The sequence below is a fragment of the Astatotilapia calliptera genome, chromosome 20, assembly GCF_964374335.1.
Source record: "Astatotilapia calliptera chromosome 20, fAstCal68.1, whole genome shotgun sequence".
NCBI classification, from domain to species: Eukaryota; Metazoa; Chordata; class Actinopteri; order Cichliformes; family Cichlidae; genus Astatotilapia; species Astatotilapia calliptera.
This window is the reverse complement of record NC_137441.1, coordinates 29,350,137-29,373,993: the sequence shown is the minus strand read 5'-3', so window position 1 is coordinate 29,373,993 and position 23,857 is coordinate 29,350,137. Positions and strand designations below refer to the sequence as shown.

The 23,857-nt window shown below is 42.6% G+C and overlaps 2 protein-coding genes across 5 annotated transcripts in view; one reads left to right on the top strand and one right to left on the bottom strand.

Annotated features, from left to right (window-relative positions):
* Positions 1-193: 193 nt before the first annotated feature.
* Positions 194-7,547, top strand: fsbp (fibrinogen silencer binding protein). Of its 2 annotated transcripts, XM_026153800.2 has the most exons (5): positions 194-494; positions 4,771-4,814; positions 4,933-5,101; positions 6,467-6,511; positions 6,604-7,547. In XM_026153800.2, exons 1-5 carry the CDS (start codon positions 290-292, stop codon positions 6,963-6,965), a joined length of 825 nt encoding a protein of 274 aa, XP_026009585.1. In that variant the 5' UTR covers positions 194-289; the 3' UTR covers positions 6,966-7,547. The 2 variants fall into 2 exon arrangements, with proteins under 2 accessions (XP_026009585.1, XP_026009586.1); XM_026153801.2 differs by lacking the exon at positions 6,467-6,511 and having other exon boundaries at positions 198-494.
* A 931-nt stretch (positions 7,548-8,478) lies between these two features.
* The window catches only part of celsr3 (cadherin, EGF LAG seven-pass G-type receptor 3), a 136,098-nt gene continuing 120,719 nt past the window's right edge, over positions 8,479-23,857 (bottom strand). For 2 of the 3 annotated variants that reach the window (XM_026153787.2, XM_026153788.2), the window contains 11 exons: positions 22,260-22,434; positions 20,764-20,876; positions 20,205-20,284; positions 19,643-19,769; positions 19,393-19,512; positions 18,177-18,274; positions 17,567-17,658; positions 17,221-17,394; positions 15,053-15,247; positions 11,853-12,915; positions 8,479-11,466 (listed from right to left, as the gene is read on the bottom strand). In XM_026153787.2, the coding sequence (XP_026009572.2) occupies positions 11,439-11,466; positions 11,853-12,915; positions 15,053-15,247; positions 17,221-17,394; positions 17,567-17,658; positions 18,177-18,274; positions 19,393-19,512; positions 19,643-19,769; positions 20,205-20,284; positions 20,764-20,876; positions 22,260-22,434 (2,265 nt within the window). In that variant the 3' untranslated portion in view covers positions 8,479-11,438. The remainder of the gene's footprint in view (positions 11,467-11,852; positions 12,916-15,052; positions 15,248-17,220; positions 17,395-17,566; positions 17,659-18,176; positions 18,275-19,392; positions 19,513-19,642; positions 19,770-20,204; positions 20,285-20,763; positions 20,877-22,259; positions 22,435-23,857) is intronic. The other variant, XM_026153789.2, reaches the window with a different exon arrangement.

Sequence of the window (23,857 nt, the reverse complement as noted above, 5' to 3'; positions counted from 1 at the left end):
TCCACAGCTGCACCTGTAGTGATGAAATTCAGGCACTCTGATTCTACTGCGTTGCCTACTTCGGTGGGATTTGGGGTACATAACTGGAAAGTCATGTTAATTATCTCAGCGTTTAAATTATAACGTTTTCACGATATTTTGTAACCTAATGCCAAAAGATACATGCGCAACAGCGTAAACGTGTCTTCAAATCCTCGCAGAACACGTGAACGCATCACGAGGCAGTACATAAGGTAAGAGGTTGCTCCAGGCTGGGAGGTAGCGGTCCAGCTAACTTTTAGAGCTAGCTATGCCTGGCAAATGTAAATTCCAAGATTCCTGGCTCGCAAAGGATGTTTACAAGGACTGGCTGGTTAAGGACGTCCAGGACATTCATTTTGCCCGATGCAGGGCCTGTTGCAAATCAATCAAACTTCAGACGATGGGCGAGGCTGCCCTTACCAGCCACGCAGGGGGAGCTGGCCACAAAGCAGCGGTCCGCAAGCTGCTGGAAGGTGGGTCACTTCCAGTTTTTCAGACTGGAGAACATCTTGAAAGGAATGACAGAAATCTGATAAGAGAATTCACGAGATCTTGGTGTGATAACTGCTTCATCGCTGTTTGTTAAGATGGTTTAATCGTGATGTGGTGTTATCGTTGGTGTGTGTGCGTGTGGCTACACCAGTCTAGACAGGAGTGTAAAAACATCTGTCCCAGGACGAGTGGTCATCAGGACATTACCGAGCACAGCTGTACAGTTTATGCAATTTCAGAGTTGATTTATATGGTGTCTGTTATGTCTTTGATTTAAGGTTTCTATATCCCGTGTCATTATAGCCTAAAAACAACAGCAAGGAGCAGCAGCCAGCATTCAGAGTCCGCTGAAGTAATAAGACTTCCTCCTGGGATAGCAACTATGTTTCCATTATTATTAAATTATGGCTCATTAAATACATTTTTAACATACAATGAATATAAGGTGCATTAGTTTGGTCTACTGCGTAGTTCAAGGGGTTAAGCAATGGATTTAATTAGGGTAATTCATTAAGACTGTAATGATGTTTGTTTGTTTGTTTAACAGAAAGTTGGAACACCCAATATCTCATTCATTCGTTTACTGACCCTGTAAAACAAATCCGGGTAACTTAAAGGTTTGTTTGTTTTTCCGGGTTTTTCTCTTTCTTTTAAAGCTCTTTAGCATTATATAATTTTTTTTATTAAATGAAAAATAATAATTATTGTTGTTGTTATGTCTTTGATGTAATTAAATAACCTGGGAGCACAGGCATGAAAAGTGTGTTTAATAGTGAGAAGTGGGAATCATCAGACACACCACGATATAATATTATTGGGATTTTTCACATTTTCTAATATGATATTAGCCTTCATGTTCTATAGGAATGTAACTAAAGTACAACCAGCTAGCAGCCTGTTGATTCAAGTCCCCTCAAGTCATGCTCACTGACACAGACTCGTTCAGACTGATGGTCACATGTTGGTGATCTGTCCGCCTTCATAAATTAGACAAGTTATTTTGCAAACCTTCAGATTTGACAGTCAGTCTGAGAATGATTGCAGTTGGTCTAAGTCAGACTGCGACTTATTGCGGAAAGGATGCCTCCTGTTATTTGAATCAGAATCAGAATCAGAATCAGAAACTTTATTGTCATTGTCATGAGAACAACGAAATTAAGAATGGTCCCCGATCATTGCATCATCCCTAGCAATATCAAAATATAAATAAAACAATAAAATTCAATAAATAAAATAGATAGAATACTTAAAATACTAATAAGATATAACAGTAAAACATTCACATACATTCCCACACACATGCTTCAGACCGTGCATAGATTAACACAAGAGTGGCGTGATGGACATTTTTTTTGTAGTATTCAGATGTGTTATTGCAGTTGGATAACAGCTGTGTTTGAGTCTATTAGTCCTTGCTCTGATTGCCCTGTACCGTCTGCCTGAGGGCAACAGTTCGAACAGGGAGTGGCCAGGATGTGAGGTGTCTTTTATGATGTTTTGGGCCTTTTTAAAACAGTGGGCGTTGTGTAGAACATCCAGTGTGGGGAGAGGGCAGCCAGTGATCTTTTGGGCGGTGTTAATGATCCCTTGGAGTGCTTTCCTCTGAGCCCCTGTGCAGCTAGTGTACCAGATGCATATGCAGTAAGTTAGAACACTCTCAATGGTGGCTCTGTAGAAGGACACCAGCAGTCTCTGTGTGATGTTATTCCTCCTGAGAATTCTCAGGAAGTACAGTCTCTGTTGGGCCTTTTTCAGCAGCTCGGAGGTGTTCACACTCCAGGAAAGGTTCTCCTCTATATTGACTCCCAGGAAGCGGAAGCTTGCCACCCTTTCTACACAGTCCCCATTTATGAATAGTGGTTGGATCTCTGCCTTTTTCCTTCTGAAGTCTATTATGAGTTCTTTGGTTTTTGAAGTGTTGAGGAGGAGGTTATTGGCCTTACACCATGACGTCAGCTGCTCCACCTCGTCTCTGTACGTAGACTCGTCTCCCTTGGAAATGAGCCCCGCCACTGTGGTGTCATCTGCAAATTTCACAAAGATGTTGCTGTGGTGGCGAGGAGTGCAGTCGTGTGTGTAGAGAGAGTAGAGCAGTGGACTGAGCACACAGCCCTGGGGTGAGCCAGTGCTGAGACTCAGGGCTGAGGATGTGTGATGGCCAACTCTGACTCTCTGTCTACGGCCCGAGAGGAAGCTATTGATCCACATGCAGGTGCTGTATGGAAGCCCCAGGTCTTGTAGCTTGGCCACCAGTTTGTGTGGAAGGATGGTGTTAAAAGCTGAGCAGTAATCCACGAAGAGCATCCGCACATAGCTACCATGCTCTTCCAGGTGAGTTAATGCAGCATGGAGTGCTGTGGCTACAGCGTCTTCCGTGGATCGGTTTGCTCTGTAGGCAAACTGGTGTGGATCCAGGCTGCAGGGCAGGGCTGCTGTGATGTGTCTGCGGACCAGCTTCTCAAAGCATTTCATTACCACTGGGGTGAGTGCCACCGGTCTGTAGTCATTCAGGCCGGTGATGTGGGGCTTCTTAGGCAAGGGGACTATGGTGGAGGACTTCAGGCAGAGTGGGACAGTCGCCTGTGCGAGGGATTTGTTGAAAATCCTGGTGAAGATCCCAGCCAGCTGTCCTGCACAATCCCTCAATATTCGACCTGGCACACCATCAGGACCCGCCGCCTTCCTCGGGTTAACAGCCTGCAGCATGCGCCTCACCTCGTGCTCTTCCAGGGTGAGGGTGGTGCTGCTATGGGTGGCGTGTTGCTGCTGTGGCTCCAATACCTCCGGTACCCTGGTCTCAAAGCGGGCAAAGAAGATATTCAGCTCCTCTGCCAGCTCCAGGTCACCGTCCGCAGCTCCGAGATTGATCTTATAGTTGGTTAGGTGCTGGATGCCTTGCCACACCTGCCGGCTGGTATTACTCTTCAAATGGTCCTCGATCCTCCTCCTATAGTCCCCCTTTGCCTCTCTGATGCCTCTCTTCAGGTTGGATCGGGCTGTGGTGTAGTAATCCCTGTTGCCAGACCTGAACGCAATGTTCCTCTCCTTCAGCAGCTGCCTGACCTCCCGGGTCATCCAGGGCTTTTGGTTGGGATAAGCCCGGATCCGTTTGACTGCTGTAACAGTGTCTATGCAGTGTTTTATATAGCAGAGGACACCGTCTGTGAACATTTCCAAGTCCTGATGTTCAAAGATATCCCAGTTAGTCCTGTCAAAACAGTCCTGCAGCTGCTGAGAGGCACCCTCTGGCCATATGGTAATATTCTTTGTGATGGTATTCTTTGACCTGTGAAAAGTAATTTTTTTGTGTGTGTGGATGTAAGAAGGTTGTTGTTCTATTTTTACTCATGTGACTGAGCCATGAGCTTGCTTTGTATTAGGAGATAACTTTGTCAAGAAAAGTGTGTTTGATGGTTTTTGGGTCAGAGTTTATTTCGTGTAAGTTTGCTCTGCTAACGTTGTCTCTGGATGGTGATATATGAAATCAGCCCTCTCATTCGTAGTATTCCCAGAGTACAGCTCTCTGTCTCAGCTGCTTGTACTCTGGTCCTAAAGAACAGGAAGGTTGTTGAGCACTGATATATTAATAAGATGTGAATTCCTCTCTGTGTAGACTGCAGCACATATATGGTTTTCAGTGATTTGTCACAGTTAATTACTGCTTTATACGAAGTACATTGCATGTAACTGCAACATTATTTGCAGTTGAAAAACGGTGATAAATCACAATATATGTTATTGCAATACTCAGAATAATGAGTAAAATGTTAAAAATCACAAAAATATCAAGTCACAAGTGAAGTATTGTAATAATATTGTTTCACTCTGTTTACAGAGCGATTAAAAGGACTGTGCTCATTTTATGACTGTCCCCCTTTTGCACGATACTGCTCATCTACACCAAGAAATGTTCAGTTAACCCAGCAGTTACTTAAAGTGTCTTATAGTATAATGAAGTCCTGAGAGTTTGTTAAACGTTTTACGCTTTTCACTTCATTCCATTTAGTAAACCTGCCACCAGGTTACTGACAGCACTTACTTTGTGGACTTTTTTACTTTCTAGGTTTGCTTTGCAGAAGCTCCGATATCATTTCTGCTTTTTTTGATGGCCATCATGATTAAGGTGCTTTATGGTGATGTTGTGCTTGTGTCCACCAGAGGGAGGCGCTCTTTGTTCATTTTTCTGATAGACATATACTTGCAGTCCCTCCCTGGTTGTCTCCTTATCCTTTTTTTTTTTTTCTTCCTTATTATCAGGCTGTTTGATGGTGACAGGACAGGTGAATGGCAGCGTGAATCAGGTAATTACTTTTAAAGTTTTGGTTTCATTTTATTTAAGAGGTAAACCTGGAGCTGCTCATGACACCTTAGGTTCAGACATTAATCCCAGAAACACCAAATGGCTCGCCTCCTTCTTAGGCAGAGGACAGCAAGGAGCAAGTGGCCATCTGCCTCCAGCGTGACGCCTTGGACAGAATAACAGGCAACGACTGGTCAGATCTGCACCACAGCCCCTCTACAAACTCCACCTCCCACAATGCAGAGCTACAGGATGTGGCATTCCCTGCTGCCTACTTTACAGCACCAGGTACCAACAAATAACACCCTGCAAGCTGCTTGAGCATGTGTTGCTTGGAAACCCTTGCGCAGGGAACTTTCTGTGGGCAAATAGTGGGATATTCTACTATTAACTTGATTAATACTCCACTCTTAATTAAGAAACAATAACCTTGAGCTGAAGGAGATAATTGGCTCAGTTAACATTACTAAGGGTGAGGAGGAAAGGGCGTAATTATACACAGACTTCAATAAGTTATAGCTGTTTTGCTGCAGAGATGGCTTTAGTGTTGAATGCTTATTAGAAGATTGTGAATGGGAAGAAGCAGCCCATGTGACCAACCTAAATAAATTACTGTCATTAAGAAGATTGATAGCCCAATTAATAGCAGGGGGTATGCTGTTTGGAGTGCCCGTGTACCATGGTGTTACACGCTCACTGTGCATCATAAATATGAGACTAAATAGCTGTTTAGTTCATTCCTCTGCTTTTCCTCTAATTTATCTCCGAGGCTCCCCTTTTGTGGCTGAAATTGAATGTTTTGACAACCTGCAGTACTGTGCAAAAATCTTGAGCCACTCGTCATATATTACTTAAATGTAATATATGAGGCAAAAAGTAAAGTATATACAGTTCTGACGAGCTTGAAAGTCATTGTTTGGTGTGACCAAACACAGCCTGAACTCTCATAGGCGAGCTAGTCTTCAGAAATCTTTCTTCAGGTTACGTTTTTCTATCCAGGGATGTTTTTACTGTTTGTGTGTGTTTCATGCTGACAGTCTTTCCTGATGGTATCACATGTAGTACAGTACTTTTTAGCATTGAAAAAGAGCATTTAGCAGAAGAAGCATTCAGGTCAGTAAATTAGAATTTTTCTTTGCAGAGTTCTAAATAGATTTTCCATCGATGATACAGTTATGAATTGACCCAGACACTGTATGACAACCTCACACATGGATATATAAATCATCAGCTTACACCTGTGGCTGTACTGCAAAAGCATGTTCAAGTTTGTTTTCATTAACCCACTTTATTAAGAAACTTTTCTAAGTAATTCATAGCATTTCACATCTAATCCCTGTGACACATATTATATCTAACACAAACTATAACCTGCTGTATTTATTTAGTTTGCTTTGTTTACCTGTGACAAGGTATACCTTTGGTGAGCCAACTCGGGCTTTTTGAGTCTAACAGTTAGCACAGCTGTGCCTGCATCAGATCGCACAGTGGCTCACAAGAAGGAAAAACTATTATCCTAAATAAATCTGAGGATTTTCAAAATATAGTCCAGGTTAAAACTGTAAGACGATAGGTTTATCAGCTTTGCTCTGGCATTAAGGCGCAGGTAGATCTGACTGGGATTAAATTGTGTTTTGTTTTTTTAAATTTCAGCCTTATTCTCTAAACTGCAGCTCCTGGTGTTAAACAGCCTTGAAAGTAAGAAAAGTGAATCTAAAGTTGCCTTGCAAACTTCAGATCGTGCTTTTTAGTACAAACCACAGTGAAGCTTTTGAACTTTGACCTCTCAGGCACCTCCAGGCTCAGCAGCCAGCATCTCCAACCATCAGGCGGCAAGACGGAAGACGCCGGGCGCCGCCCAGCTCAGCACGACTCCGTAGACCTGTCCAGACTGGAGCACCAGCAGAGATCGGACGCTCTGGAGCAGCAGCAGCAGATGAAGATCCTGGAGTGGGAGAATAGGATGAAGGTGCTGGCGTGGGAGCAGGAGCTGGTGAGGGAGAAGAGGAGAGCAGCCCGGCAGAAGGAGAAAGCCTTCAGGATGAAGAAGGCCTACTACAAGGCCAAGCTAAAGAGGATGGGCGAGGACGTGCCGCCATCTTCCTCCAGTAGTGGCGACGAAGCGGAGAAAACGTCTGACCCGACTGGCTGATACGCTCAAATGTTTCTATTTTTCAGGGTGTCATTCTTGTATTGTTTTGTGTATACGCCATGACACTACTTTTTGTTTTTTGTTACACATTGCTGCTGAAGAGTTTCACATTGAGCAACAATTGTTGTAATCACGGCAGCCAATCCCTCTGCAATGTGAGTTCCATCTTAATAGAGAAACATTTTAAGCAGTTTTTGAACTAATCTTTAAAAACGACACAACAGTACGGAGAACTGTAAGTCACTTTATACTCCTTGTTGAAATGGTTTGTAATGACAACCCTGTTTTATGTGTCATCTATCACAATCTAGCCCCGGATTGAAAAAATCAATTTTCATTGATCGTCTTAATGGTGTATTTTTTATTTTAATTTTTTTAAAGGTCAAAGTTCGTTCGAGGTTATTTTAAAAGAAGAATGTACGCAGGTGACACGCACATGGGACGAAATGACATTCCTAAAAGGACAATCTTTTAACAGACTTTTTTAGTGCATGCTTTAACTTTGTTTTTGATATGTAAGTAAACAAATGTGTAAGTGAATAAATAAGTGGGAGAAACAGGTACCACACTGACGTATGTGCACACCTGTGATTGTTGTGCGTCTTCTTCTGAAAATGAGAGGTCTGTAATATTGAGTTGTAAGGCAGCATATAGAGGAAAGTATTGGGTCACACCACTTACCTACAAATACACTGGAGTACATGGACAGAAGGTCAGGTTGCCTTGTGTCCACATTCTTTTGGCCATTTTTAAAGTTCTCTGCTGGGACTGTGGTGGTAGGAGGGGTTCCACCACCACAGTGCTGTTTAAAAAAGAAAACTCTTTAAGAGTATCTTCAGCAAAATAATTAGGCGCACTCAGCGATCGTCAAAAACACCAAAAGAGGCCATTATCTTTTTGATGAATGCTGTTAAGGCCCCCGGTACAGTTCAAACACTTAGAGAATAGATGAAAAATGCAACGCTTTGAAAAATGGCTGCTCTCCCTCTGCTTTATGCCAGCTGACACTCAGGAGAGAGTGGTATTGATCTTCACAGCCAACTTTTGGCAGGAAGCATATTTCCCAAAAATGTCCATTTCCCCCCTTCGGATCCCAACGTTTTAGATCAAATATTTTTAGCTTTGCTACTGCACATCAGTGCCTAATGAACCTGGCTGTGACCAAGCGGTAACATTAATAATCTAATAAGAGCACTGATGAGTTTTTGCTTCAGCCCTGCGTAGGTTAAAATCTTAAGATGCATGTATGCGCCGCTGATCCCCGCCGTCTCTTGAGCTGAACGTCTCCGCCCTCCTCCGATGTCTCTGAATGTGACAGAATACTTTGAGAGTCAACGCAAGTCAGGGAGAGGAGCCTTCTAGAGAAAAACGTGTCACCCTGTCACAGGATCTTTCCTCCGCTCACTTTTTCTACACCTGAAAATGTCTGTTGGCATGAATATGAAACAGCAAAGCTCTTTGTGTCTCCCAGACAAGAATAATCAGAAAGAACACAGAGCCTTGTAGGAATAAGTCATTTTTTTTCTTTTTTAATGTCCAACATTTCTCTTGTTTCCGCGGTAACAGGGGGACAGCTGTTTCCATCCAGACGGCAAGATAGAAGGCATCCAATAATGAACACACAAGCTAACAAATACAACCTCCCATCATCTCTCCACCTCTCTCTGTTCCTCTCCTTTTGTCTCTAATCATCTTTTGTTGTTGTTGGTGGTTTTTGCTTGTTTGTTTGTCTGCCCTCGCTTCTGTGGCTCGGATTGGTCCGAACTACTGTTAAACCTGTAGTCAATTAATTGGATAGATTACCAGTTAAGATTAGACAACAGATCCAGTTTGAATACTGACTAAACTCTTCAGATTTGAATTCCAGGTGTAAGTTCGGATTCTTTTCTTGCCTTTCATCTGTGGATTTGTAGCCGTGAGAGTCAGATGACAGGAAATGTTACATATGACAACAAGAACATTTGCACACACACGCGCACACACACACACGCTTCCTCAACATCCTCTCATTCAGATGGCGAAAATAAGAAACCAATACAGTGTCAATAAATTATCAATAAATAAAGTAAATCTCATGTCTTTCAAAGTTAAAGGTCAGCTGAAGAAAAATATAGATGGAGAAGAAAATAGGATTTGTCAGGCTAACAGACCGGTGGGTGGTGTTGCGCTGCACTCGGGACTTTTTTGGCAATAATACTGTCGCAAATAGGTTGTGCTTGTCACGTCTCAGGGACACGGGACCGGCAGAGCAGCGGTCAGAGCAGGCGGATATGCACTTATTTGTAAGGTGTGTGTTTATTTCCACTTCGAGCGTTTCCATCCACGTGTCTTTTTTTCTCTCTGTCTCCCTGTGATGAGTAACATCCACGCCTTCCTCCCTGCGGCTACATTTCTGCAGTCATGTTTCCTGACCCAATTTGTTCTTCTTGCAACCTTGCCTGATTTGGTATCTTTTTTAAAAAAAAAAATCTTTCCCGTTATGCCTTATTTTTTTTTTATTACTTTTTGCATTGGCTTTTGGCTGTTTTCTGCTCAAAGACACAGACAACACATGTTGGCAACACAGAACTCCCATTTTCCTTCAGTTTTTACAACCCGCTGTAGTTTCCTATAGAAAAAAGCCTCCCTGTCCCCGTCTCCACTCCTGAAAACGCCCATGTGTTGTTACCTTAAAGGCTGAACTCTGGGCTTCCTCCGACAGCTGCGAGAAAGGTGCAGCTGCTGATGGAAAGACCTGCATCTCGAAACCACTTAGAGGCTTTTAGCGCTGACACAGCTGACATCTCCTCTCCCCTCTGCAATCTGCCGCAGAAGCTTTGACGGATCTTGAAAGATAACTCATTTTTTGTGAAACCATCTAAATGAGAATCTGAATAAATAAAAATCAGTTTTCGTGTTTGTTTTTTTTGTGGGCTCGTGTTCAATTGTTTCTGAAGCATGAGCTTCTTTTCTGTTGAATTTCTCAAATATAAAGGAGCAATTTAAATATTCAGGTTGGCACCATGCTGTGAACATACCACAGTGCTGCTTTCATGTCTTCACACAAATATCTGAGTGTGTTACGATGACTCTTATCCGCTCCCTTCCCACATGAAAATCCGCTTGCTTATGTACTACGCGGGTAAAATAAAATGGCAAACAGTTATGCGGGTTATGTAGTAGCGCTGATCACGGCCTCATGAAGAGAAACAGCTTTTAATTTGAGACTTCTTACTGAAAAAGATCATGATTTAACAAAACCGAGCTACAACGCACCCTGCACGAGTCATTTCCATCAGAGGAAATAGAAGAATATCAGGGTTTCATACAGATTTTAAGTCCCTTTGGTTTAGTTTTGCGGAGAAGCTTTTACGAATGGTCTTGAGGTTCGGCTGCTCCTGTGTCGTCCCTCGAGGCAGGCATCAAAGTGCACAAAACTTTGAGGGGATTTAAATGGTTGTTACGCGATACATCCTCATCCAGAGAGGCAGACAGAGATATCAACCTTCACCCACCAGGTCTCCAGAACGCTACAGATATGGTCTTGTAATATCAGCCGTCTGATATGGTCTGGTTCAGATAGCACCAGGCATGAAGATACACAGATAGATGACAAGGTCACATTCATATACAGCACAGAGCTGATGCATTGACGCTTGTGACTGAGCTTTTTAACTGCTGAGCCGCCAACTTTAAACCTTCAGGCTTTTTCTCTGCACAATCATCTCGCTCCATCAAATCTCTTAAAATAACTCCTCCTTCTATTTACAATCACTTCCTCCTCCTGCTTCGATATTTTCCCTCCAACCACATCTCGCGGTTTCGATAATCTCATTCGATTCTATTGCCAGACCCCTGTCGCTATACATAAAGTTGATGCGTGTGAGGAAATGTTTCTAGGGAAAACCTTTTTTAGGGAGAAATTTGGGGAGTTTTTTTTTCTTTTTGTGGGGAGGGGGATCCCCCCCCTCAGCAACGACCAAGACTGCACTCACACCAACCTCACTCACAACCTCACATGAGCACAGTCATTAAAAAAAAAAAAAGAAACATCACAAGAGATTTCTTCTTCATCTCCAATGAAAAAGATACAAAATGTATAAAAATGTTATTTACAGTTTCTTTTTTTTTTTCTCATTTTGACGGATCTCGTTTGTTTGAAATCTGAGGAGTTTGTGTTTTTGCCTTTAAGAGTTTGTAGGTAGTAGAGGTGGTTGACTCATCGTCCACAGAAACATCGTCGTTCGCCGTAGGCGGTGACACTCGAAAACTCTTTACACAGTACACGCCGCCCACTGACTTTCTCTTGAATCTGTGTTATCATTGGATGTTTTGTCCGTCTTTGTGTCTCTGCGTTTCCTCTGTCTCGGTTTTGTTTCCCTGTCCTCGAATGTTCCAGGTTGTCCCGGTGCTTCAGGTCCATCCGCGACCTTTGAACATGTCCAATGTGACCCCAGCACTGTAGAAATGCATTAAGGGATGCGGAGGTTGTCATCAAGACTGTCCCTCACTTCTGTTGGCTCTAAGGTGAAGGAAAGAAAAATGAGTCATCACTACGTCTGTACAGCACTTCACTAATTGTAAATTCAAGTTCACAGTGAAACTACAGAAGTAAAATGGAAATGGGCTTTGCAGGCAAAAGGACAAAGAAAAAGAGAGGGAGAGAAGAGGGAGATGGAAAACAGAAGAAAATAGACTGAGACACATGGGAAGAGATGATAAAGAAGCTGGAACGCAGGAAGCCTGCTGAAAGGGTTGGGGAAGGCTGAGATAAACAAACTAGAATAGCACAAGTCAAAAGTCCAAGATGACAGATGCTGGAGAAAAGAGGAAGAGAAGAAGATGCATGTGAGAAAAGGACAGGAGGAGGGTGGGTTGAGGGTGGATTTTCCACTCAGAAGGACTTACTCCGAGTCAGGGGAGACTTCAGATATGCTATGGGAGGTGGCAGACTGGGACGGGGATGGGGAGGGTCCGTGGACGGAGCCGTTTGGACCAGTGTTTGGGGCAGCAGGGGGAGGAGTGAGGACAGAGGAATTGAAGGATGCTAAAATGGAGGAAAGAATATCCAGGTGTTCACTGGACGGTTGTCGACCCAAGGGGTTTGGATTTGAACCTGCGACCTGGGGGGCAACCTGACCAGGAAACCTACATGAAGCTGAGTCCAGTCGTCCTCTGGCGTGAGCTGAAGGAGGTAGGTGCTCCTGCTGAGGCTCCTCAGATATCGGGGGAGGAGGAGAAGAGGAGGGCGGCTGGTCAGGGTGTGAAGGCTGGCGGGGTGGCAGAGTGCGGAGCCACTCCCGACACGGCTGGGCCTGGGCTCCCATTCCATTGGTGTCAAGTTGCTCCCTTGATCTACTGCTCACGAGAGCTTCTTCGAGGTGCTCCCGGGATGAGGCCTGTCGCCGAGTCAGCGAGCTCAGCTGCAACCTTGATCCGCCGAGGTATCCCTCAATCCCGGCACTGACAGCCCCTCCGTTTCCACTCACATCCTCCCTCGATCCGTGGAAACCAGTAGCATGGAGGTTGTCCAGTCTGTCCCTTGATCCTGTCAAGTTCTCCCTGGATAATGAGACTCGCTGGTGATCCAGGGTCCCTAACATTGACCCTGGCCCCAGCCCCAGCTCTCTCCTCCTGGGTAAGAGATCCAAGTTGTCCCTGGAGCCCCGGCAGTCCAACCGGTCTCTTGATCCTCCGACCGTCTGTCTCCCGAGTGGATCCCTGGACAGCTGCCTCCGTGCAAGCGAGTCCAGGTGCTCCCTAGAGGAGTAGCGGGAAGCTGGCTGGGAGAGAGAGCCGGAGCCTCCAGTGGCACCAGCTGTGGCAGAGTACATACGACCGTAGGAGGCAGCAGGAACACCTCGGTGGCCAAGAGTAGAGGTTCGGTACCAGTTGAGCTCACTGGGGACCCGGCCCATACTGGAAAGACCCTGGAGTGCGGGAGGACAGCCAAGACGGTTCTTGAGGATTCCTGGGACAAAGAAAATGAAACCACAAGAAAAAAAGAGGAAGGCGTTAGTGGTAGAAATGGAGAAGAAGGAGAAACCTGAAGAAGAGATTAGATTCCATTAGGTTACTGGATGAATCATCCATCTATCACAATAACTGGCTTAAAATAATCAAATCAGGAAACCTGAGGATACAAAGAGAGCTTTCAGAGAAATACAAGCTGTCTTAGCCTCGTCTTCTTAAGTAAATCTGCACATAACAGGTGCTCACGAACGCTCATTTTCAAAAAATACTGGGTTGATGATTAGATCAACTGTCAGTCTGTCGTGACACCTAAAACATGTCGTAGCTGTGACCTTATTGGCTGCTAATCCATCGTGGGACGCTGGACTGTTTCAATTCGACTGTGGTTTGGCAACAACATAGTAAAACTAGTAAAAATGTTTTTTCCAGTGACTGTGATTACATGAAGCTTAAGACTTTTGAGAGAATCCAACTGCCTTACAATGTAAGGACAGGCATTTACATTGTAAAAGTCTCATGATGAGAGAAGAAGGCGAAGAAAAGCGGAAGAAATCAAATGATGAAGAGAAGCCATTTAGAAAGAGGCAGAAAATGAGTCACACAACTATCACATTTACAAAAAAGCAGGACTACTCACATTAAACCATTTTTGCATGCCTACGCGGGTGTTCATTTGTCGGTATATGACTGGGTATATGGCTATTTTCATTCCCTGAAATGTCACTCATGCTTTCAGGCTACAACCTTTTCTTTTTCTTACTTGCATCTGATTGGGCCTTTATTTCTACATGTGCACATGCCAGTTATATACTTTATGTGTGCACTATATGCTGAGTATGCATATTATATTTCATACACTCAATAGACACTTTGTTGGGTACACCTGTTCGGCAGCTTGTCAACACAAATCGCTAACGAACCAATCAAATGGCAAGAACTCCCGTGCATTCAGGCATGTAGACATGGTCAAACCGACCTGCTAAAGTTCAAACTGAGAATCAGAATGAGGAAAGTGACTCTGAACATGGTTGTTCATGGTGTTCGTTGTTCTAAGTATTTCAGAAACTGCTGATCTATTAGGATTTTCCCCACACAACCATCACTATGGTTTACAGAGAATGCCCTGTCGATGTCAGCAGACAGAGGAGACTGGTCAAACTGCTTCGAGTTGACAGGAATGCAACAATGACTATGTTATGTTAGGATACAAAACATCTGTATGTAATACACATGTGGTTATCAAAGTCTAAATGACAACAAGAAAACTATCAGGTTGTACATTTACAGCACTACAGGAACAAAAAAGCTAAAGTACGGTCCAAAATAAAATAAATATTTGAGTGAGTGACGGGTCTCTGGGTCACCCCGAAGATGAACTGAGATAATCAACCCATATATGAGACAAACTGCTCAAACAGCAGATACATTCTCTGTTATTGAACTTTGGTTTAAATTATGCTTTGCTGGTTCAGCTCATGCAGCTGACACCACCTCCATCTCCCTCTTGGCAAAATGTTCCATTCTGCATTACTCAGACAGGATATCTGGAGACACTCATTAGATAACAGGATGAAGAAGATCACAGATTTAGGATACTCAGACCAGGCACTGATATGCAGAGGCACAGTCTGTCTGACAATCAATGACTTTTACCAAGTAGATATTTATAATGATGACAAAAAAGAAGAAATAAAAGTAGCAAGAGTCTGTTAACGTCACATTAAAGTTCCATCCATCCATTCGCTTCCGCTTATCCTTTTCAGGGTCGCGGGGGGTGCTGGAGCCTATCCTAGCTGTCACAGGGGTACACCCTGGACAGGTCGACAGTCTGTAGCAGGGCTAACACACAGAGACAGACAACCATTCACACTCACATTCACACCTATGGGCAATTTAGACTAATCAATTAACCTATCCCCACAAACTGCATGTCACGGTGGGAGGAAGCCGGAGTACCCGGAGGGAACGAGTTTCATTGTTTCAGAATAGTCATCACTGTTTTCCATTTTGCTGTTTGTACCTTGCATGAGTCTGTATCTAAAGCTTTAATTTACACATAAAAGTAAAATAAGGCACAATCCAAAGTGTATGTGCACCCTTCCGATTGTGTCTAGTTGTTCACGTGTGTCTCTCACCTTTGCGGTGCCTGTGTGGCTGGGTGAGGCCGTTCTCGTCTCCACTAGTGAGCGCTGCGTCTAGCTGGTTGTTATTTGCTGCGTCCTTGCTGTAATCTGCCCCCAGGGGGCGCTCTGAGCCCCACTTCTGCAGAGTGCGTGCGTCGCACTCTTCCAAAGCTGGCCAATAGGATAAAAGGTCGTTGCCGTCCAGCTCTGTCATACACGGAAAACTCTCTGTGGTTACTGGCAAACTTAACATCAGTGACACCTCATGAGGGAAATCTATGTCTGATCATTAAGTAGTGAGCAGTAACAAAACAAAGGAGACCTTATTGGGAAGTAGTCTGAATCACTATTAATGCAGTCGTCACTAAAATAGTTGTTATTTTTATTATAGCCTATACAAAACAGTCATAAAGAGCTATATTCTAATGGATCATATTCTCATCTTTTTAATTTCATTTTATTGCCTCATGCACGTCCCCAAGAACACAAAAACAGATGTCTGCAACTAATAGCAGTTGTCAGCATACAAAATAGCATATGTTCATTATCAAATCAGAAGCCAGAGCTAATTAAAAGTGTCAAAAAGGACATTTTTCAGGCCGCTGCAAACGACCCATGAACTCGAGTTTTTAGCATGCACAGCAGAAGCTGATTTAAGGAGAACGAGACAGAGTGACATCATCAATGTCAGCCCTTTAAACCAATCTGTGTTATTTGGACCCACATTTTGTAAAGGATATTATCAGTGGTAAGGATTTAATAATTGTGAAAAGTTGTGTGGATGAAGAATTTAGGCTGCAAGTAAAGTTTTATCAATTTATTTCAGATTTACTTTTTAAATGAATCTTTTCTAAACTAAAGGTGAAAACTTCATGTATTTCCTTTTTAACTTATTAACCAAAGAATATTTTACATTTTGCTTAAATGATTAACTTCCTAAATAATCCATCGTCAGAACTACAAAGAAATGAAATAATGATTATTCCCTCCAGCTGTAACATGCATGAGAGCAAGCATCATTGATACATCAAATGCTTTAATCTTTTTCAGGCTTTTAAAATCAGCAAGCCTGCTGTGACTGTGAATAAAACAAAAGATCATCGGCACCGGGTTATAAAAAACAAGAAAATCTATTCATATTGTTGTCCTGAACACATTCCCGGTGCAGTCCTCGAACACTGCGGAGATGCAGGGGTTAATGCTTTGTCACAGAGAACTGGACGCATTCAGACTGTGACCTTTCAGTAAAAAGCCAAAATGTTTCAGGCCCTCCAGTTTGACTGCACTGATGTATTGATCGGACTGTAACAGCCATCTGGATCTTGCCTTCCTCTATTGAACGATGGCTGTGGTCTGGTTAGACTCTGAACAGAGTTCGTGTGACCCCAGCGGCTTAAGAAGCTAAGAATTGATTGGTTAAATGGATTTATAGATTTGCAGATATTTGGCATTTTCTCAGTGTGAAACATTTCACGGAAACTGTACTCGCGTGACATTTATATCACACACTATGACGTGCGTAAACTCATATATTATGCATGATAAACTTGTCATTGTGTATCACAAGAAGGAGTGTATTGATTAATGTATGCCTGCATTGACATTTCCTCTTCCTGGAGGTGGATGCTATTCTTGCTTACACATAGCGCACAATATACAAATATACAATATACAAATGATTTAAATGCTATTTCACAGACCGGCAGAATCCATATGTTTAATATGTGTTGGTTGGACACATAATACACACTATAAAAGGACAGTGATATTGCAGATAATTGAATTATGCTGCAGCAGCAGTTTTAAAAGTTTCTATTGAAGTTATAGTAATCTGCTGTTGCCTTGAGTCTGCATACTGACTCTGTGTTCTTGTAATTGCTATGAACTCAACCTGACTAAAGCTTTATTACTCTGCAAAGAAGCTCTTTGTAAACTTTAATTACCTTTCAAACATACCGAGGATGAACATTTAAAAGTAGTCTTTAAAAAAAAGTGAACAAATTAAATGTTTTGTGCCAACAAAAGACATCCAGACATTGCAGAACATTTTGATGGGACCCATAACTCTTAGGCTTTCAGTGATGAAGCACTCCTAATGAGACACTTCTCCATTACTGACTTTAAACAATAAAAATGTCAAAAATAGAATTAATATAAACTCGGTAACACGGAAAATCTACCTTTGGTGCCGTTGTTGGCGGGCTCTGTGAGCAGGCGCTCGCCGTGATTGGAGCGCTTGAATCGCCGCTGGATGCGGCCACGGAGACGGACGTTGTCCTCGCTTTCCGAAGAAGGAATGGAGAGACTGCGCTCTTCCTCCATAGAGAGATCAGAGTCTGAGTCGGAATCTTCACCTGGATAAAGAAAGGGAGAAGGGACGATAAAGCGGGAGTGAGAAAGTGAGGAAAAGGATAGGGCTGATGTGTTGGTATTCTTGAGTAAATGTTCTTGATCCTTAGTTAAATATGGGCAGAGATAAAGTCTTTGTTTTTCAGAGATTCATGTCTGCTCATTATGCATATTCACCCCCGTCTCTGTGGAACATGGCTACATCCAGGTCAGTTGCACCAGTGTGGACGATGTTTTGCTCCAGAGTCTGACGAGCCAAAAGGTTTTCTCTAACAGGGGAGTAGAAGAGAAGTTAGGCGAACACACACAAACAATAGAAGCACACAGAAACAGGCAGATACATATTTGAAAAAAAGCGAGAGTCCTTTCAAACACAAATACTAGTGTGCACGCTTCATACAGGCCAAGACATGGCATGAAGACAGACAATCACTGAGCCATGAAGATATTAACAGCCACTCTCAGGGTACATTAGTGTTGCTCTACATGCAGTACAGTACATTGTTCAGTCTAATCTTCTTCATCTTTACCCCACTGACCCACAAAATGAAAAACAGGGTTTTATGCAGGGAGGGAATTTCCTCCCTAAGGCGACTTTATCCAAAAACCACAGACCCAACAAACCCGCCAGAATCCCATCTGAATGATAGACTATCCTTGTTTTTCAAGCATCAATTTATTGTTGTTATATTTTATGGCATTAAACCACCACGATGTGCACATCTACCTTAATATATTGGTAAAAACTGTGACACGTGTCCATTCATGCGTGCATGCGTTCAGATACCTGGCAGAGCTGACGGAGGAGATGGTGGAGGTTCCCAGTGTGATGCGGTGCAGCCCGCTCTGCTCCAACAGTGAAGGGTTGTGATAGGGGTTCTGTGCCTGAGCACACAAAAACACACGCAAGAAGCTTTAAAAAATAGCTCCCAGCTTTCAACCTGTGTCCAGGAGGCTAGGCATGTGGAACATAAGACTCTGAGATGTGACAAGACTTCTGTTATCTGCTGATAAATCACAAAAGGACGCTAATAGGGGGTCATCCATGCATATAATCCATCAGTGCTAAAAACAGCATAGTGCACATAATAATAGTCTTGAATTTTGCCCATATGACTCAGTAATAGAGAGGAAGAGCTTTGGAGGAAATGGGGTTTAAAAGGGTGGAAACAACACATCTCATACGCGCACACACGTAAACTTCCCCACACATACACACCAACATCTCACGCACACAAACTGGCAACAAACTGTATGGGGTTCACTGCACTGACAGAGATTCAAAGGAAATATGGAACATGTATATATATACAAAGTTCAAACACACAGAAGCGATAGTAAAGATTCTGATGCTGACGGCTGAGAATTCATACACACAAGCACACACACACACACATACACACACACACGAGACATGGGAAGTAAGGAAAGATGTGAAAGTAGGATAGCATTTCATACACACGCATAAAAGCATCATTAAATCGGCACTGCACAGTGCTTTTGCGAAAGCGGGCTAAAGAGCAGGCAGATCCACTAGCTGGTATAATGTTTTATGTGGGTCAGCTAGGAACCCCGAGGGCAGCTGGAGAGGACAGAGACACGACAGGAAAGATTGATGGAAGGATAGAGGGAAGGAGAAATTCAGGGCAGGAGGGCTATTGTGCTGTCTAGTAATGGGCACAGCAGCAGGAGAAAACTTAGTAAACGGCTTTAAGGATCACGCAGCTAGGACATTTATGCCTTTGCATTATGATCTTAGATTCACTTAGCTTGTCATCACTGTGCAATAATAATGATAATAATCTTTTGGATACCATAGTTCTTTTAAAAATTAGTTTTCATCTTCATTTTGCTATACTTTTGTGCATGCATTCTGCTAATGCAGTATATTAATGATTCAACAGTCAGGCTAATTCAAGAAACGAATGAAAAAAGGTGTTTAGCTTTAGCGGTAGCAGTATAGATATGCTCGCAAACTGGATATTTATGTATGTTGGACTTACTGTGCTCTGCGGTGGTCTTGGGGGATCTTCTCCAGGACTCTTCTTACCCAAACAGGCGACTCGCCATGCCTCCTGAACTTCTGAGTTGAACACGGTGAAGACTAGCATCACTGACAGACCCTGGGAAAGATGATAAAGAGATATAAAATAAAAATCACAAAAACAAAAACACACAGACTGACAAACAAGATTCAAAAGCTACAGGTAGAGATCGCACTTTGTTGTGTATCTGATCATGCTTTGTTCGTACCTGTACTAGGCAGAGGACATCAAATATGTAGTAGAAAGCCAGTATGCTGTTATTTACAGCCATCAGACCACACAGCCAGGTGGAGGTGGCCACCAGCAACAGCAAGAAGGCATTGCGGATAGTGGCGCTGCAGAGAGGCAGACAGAAGCAAAGAGGGCAGTGGAGGAGAAAAAAGATTAGAATTGGATTCGCCAGAATGAATCTGTGATACACTCTGATGCATACACCAGTCGACTGCAGCATTATATCACACTAAACCTTTATTTATAACACAATAATGACGTTTTCACTATATGTCATCATGATTAGGGTAACAGAGAAATATAGAGACAGCAAAGAGAAACCACACTAATGGACGACAGTAGAAGCACTGGAGGAACTACAGAGCGATTCTTATCATACAGCTCAAATCTGAAAGACTACTTTAGAGAAACTCAGGAATTTTATATAGGACCCTTTGAAGCCTGAAACAGCACAAAACACAAGAAAAGGATTGTACTTTGGAAGGTAGGCTTCAAGGTCACTTTTTTAAAGTGAGAACAGTGTCAAGGCGGACACTTACATGACAGGAAGTTTCTTGGTCTCCTTCTGAGATGGGTTACACGACATCTTGGCTACAATGGTGAAAATGCCCCCATTCAACTGAAAAGTGAAAGATCAATACACAAAACATTTAAATGCATTTCAGCTAATCCACTAAGGCCATTAGCAACGACTAGGACAAAATCAATGTGGATAAATTAGTCACATAGGAGGGAAAAGATACGTTTAATAAAAGCAAAGCCATTCAAGTCTCTGACAGTATAAAAAAGAAAAAAAAAAGAAAAAGTGGATTCACAGGTGTGCTACTGATTACTGACTGTAATACGCTGTAATTGTTCACTTTAAAGCACTGCATCAAATTTCTTGAAGTGAAGTTTCGAAAGGCCTGAATGAAATGATTGGGCTCAAGTGGGTCGCCTTTCTAAAATCCATTTGGAGGGCTGCCACTTGTGAATGTTAATTAGGTTTAAACCTATGTTTGCTTGAGGAAGTGCAGGTTGAGATTTCATTCATATCATTTAAGTCTGTGTGCATGTAGAGTTCACTGCCATGTGTCAGACAAACAGAGACATGTTTACCAGTATGACGATGCCGATGGGACCAGCGAAGCTCCAGATTAGTTTGTCATAGATGGATATCCAACAGAAGTCTGGGTTTCCATAACCCTCTGGGTCCAAACCTACTGCCAGGCCTAAAGCAAACAGATGTGCGGTGAGATTAGACAGATCAGCTCTGTGATGTCCTCTGCTGTCACTCACAGAGAGACAGCAGCCTCAAAGATAGGGAAACAGTATAGGCAGTGACTGCAGGGCATTATTGGAACATCACAACACTTCTATGAATGTTAGGTATGTTTTTAGCTTTTATTAAATGAATATTTTTAGATTTATAAATCAAGGACTTAGAGAAAATTAGCTCCTGAAAGCACGCTCTAAATATTCGATTACATCTTTGGATCTTTCGATTTTAAATGTTAAATTCTGCTGAACTTTGAGCACTAAGCTGCTACGATTAAATGCCAAAGACACAAACCATCATTTCTCTTTTTAATTTAACTTCGTATAACCTATATGACACATTATTCCAAATCAGAGCAGAAATGTTTCACCCCTGATTTTCAGCTTCTGGTTGAATCATGTGAATCAAGTTCACGAACAAAAATTCACTGACTGTCAGAGTTAGGAGAAGATCAGGCTGTAAGCTAACAGTCTTTTTCTTTACGTTGAGCAGGGATACACCAAAACGGTTTCACCTGAAGTTTCTTTCGTGTGCGCACTTACAGCACAGATTCTGTGTAGAATCTGAGGCACCAGTGCTCCATATAAGCACCAGATGTGGTTAGTAGGAAATTTGTGACTTGAACTGTGATATCTTTATCAGTCATGTATCCTTGTTTGGACGAAACTGTCGATGTTTTGACAGGCGTGGCTATTAAGAATATTTGAAATAAATTGCAAAAGAAAAGACAGAAGAAGCCCGAACAAAGACAGATAAACACACCTCACAGCCCGAGGGAAGAGACGTGCTAAAGTGTGTTTATGATGGTGGGAGACACATCCATTCGTGTGTGTGTGTGTGTGTGTGTGTGTGTGTGTGTGTGTGTGTGTGTGTGTGTAGGTTTGAGAGACAGACAGTGACACAAACAGCAACAGATAAAGGGAAGCTGACAGTATGTTATGAGCTTGGATGCAAACTACCAATCTAGGCGTGTGTGTTTGTGTGTGTGTGTTTGTGCGTGTGTGTGAAGGGGATAGAGAAGAAAGTAGAAAGATATGACTTTCTTAAACTGTGTCATGGCAGAAATTGCTTGCATTAGTATCTCTGCTTTACTGTCTCTGTTATAAAATACCACTGAAACCTGTTTAATCCAAATGTCAATAGGACACCTTATCTACACAGCCAGACTCACTATGCATGTATGTGTGTGTGTGTGCCTGTGCTCATATAAGAAAATCATTATTGTGCAGCTGTGGCAAGAACAGGGTTGTGACTGTCTGCTTTTACATGGCTGCACAAACATGTTCCTAGGCCATATCGAGGACTGCGTGCCTGCATGTCTACATGACTGTGTTACCTGTGATAATGGCGGGAACGCCCCAGCCAATGGCGTAATAGAATCTCATGGCTCCATAGTTGATGTTGCGTTGCTCTGTTTGCATTCGGTAGATATGAAGACCTTCCACGAACATCCAGGCGAACGTGGACATGAAGAAGTAATGCAACAGGATGGCGACGACCGTACACAGGAACTGAGGGGAGAGGGTTTTTTTTTAAAAAGAGTGATTAAAAAAAGGGAAAGGGGAGGAGCAGGAAATTATAGGTAGCAGAAAGAAAGTGACAAAAAACGATTAAGAGGCAAGAGAGAGAGGAATGAAAGGGGTAGGCTAAGGGGGAAAGGCAGGAAAGATGCGTTAGCAGTGAAAAGACAAAAAAACATAATCCTTTCAAGGATTGTGCGACAGCTGAAATACAGATGTCTTGGCAACCAACCCACGAGTCTTTATTACAGCAAAGCAGGTGTCAGCAATGAAATAACAGCCGTTCATGATTAAATTACTAATGCTTCTAATGAACAGCGATAACGGCAGCATGTTACAATTCGTCCAGGAAAAGCATAAAAAATAAAGAATGTAAATGGATGTTATAAGAGCTGAATTTTACCAATAACACCCAAGAGAGTCTTTTAATTATGATTACGATTACGAAAATGTGCACCATCTGCAAAGGAAGGTAAATAATGCCCAAACAGGTAATGTTGCCTTTATATTAATTGTGATTGTAGAAGTTTAACAGCTATTTTTAAACATGATGTATTTACGACAATAAATGCGTCAAGAAAACAAAAATAATGCAAATTTGTTGTTTAAGGGGAATAATTAGCTCGACCGAAATAAATACACCTTGCATTTTTGAGCAATAATGGAGAGATATAAATCGAGGTGTGAGACAGCTATGCTTGGGTTCAAGCTATGACCTTACTTCCAATCCACAGTCACAGTAAGCGTCCTGTGAGGATCTACTGGTATGTCTGGATGTGTTTTATGAAAGCTGATGGTGACAACAGAGGGAATTGATTATTTGTTCAAAAACAAATCTTTTGATTGGCTGCCAATGATCGACAGTGATAGACAGATGGCAAATCCAAATACCTGCCAAGTGCGTGCCTACCCTTTTCCAAACAGTTTCCAAGGACGACTTTTCAGATGGTTCTGTTAAACAAACCATCTGGTGTGTCAGGTGATGGTTAATCTATGCCTTTGCTTTTCTGACAATAACTTGGACACTGTATAAATGAAAAGATGACGTAGTCTGCCACAGGACTCATTTCTGAGGTCATTCGTCTAGATTGCATATCATCAGGAATGAATCCCAGTAAAGGCAGGAGATAAACTTCAAAGCCATCTTTAGTTAGATGCTGTTGGTTGGTTTGGCAGCGATACTTGGCTTCCCCATGAATAATGCAGAGCATTAACATTTTGGCTTTCTGTGAAATTACCTTGAGGCTGCATTCAAGAATGGCTGAAGTGGTTTATTTGAACTCTGCAGCCTTTTAGTCTGAATTGATTTGTTTGACCAGATGAGGACGATGCCATTCAAACTCAAGTGGCACTGAATTACAGCACTTTGAAAAAGCAAGTCAACTTCGTCTAAGAGAACTGCAGTGGTGTTTGT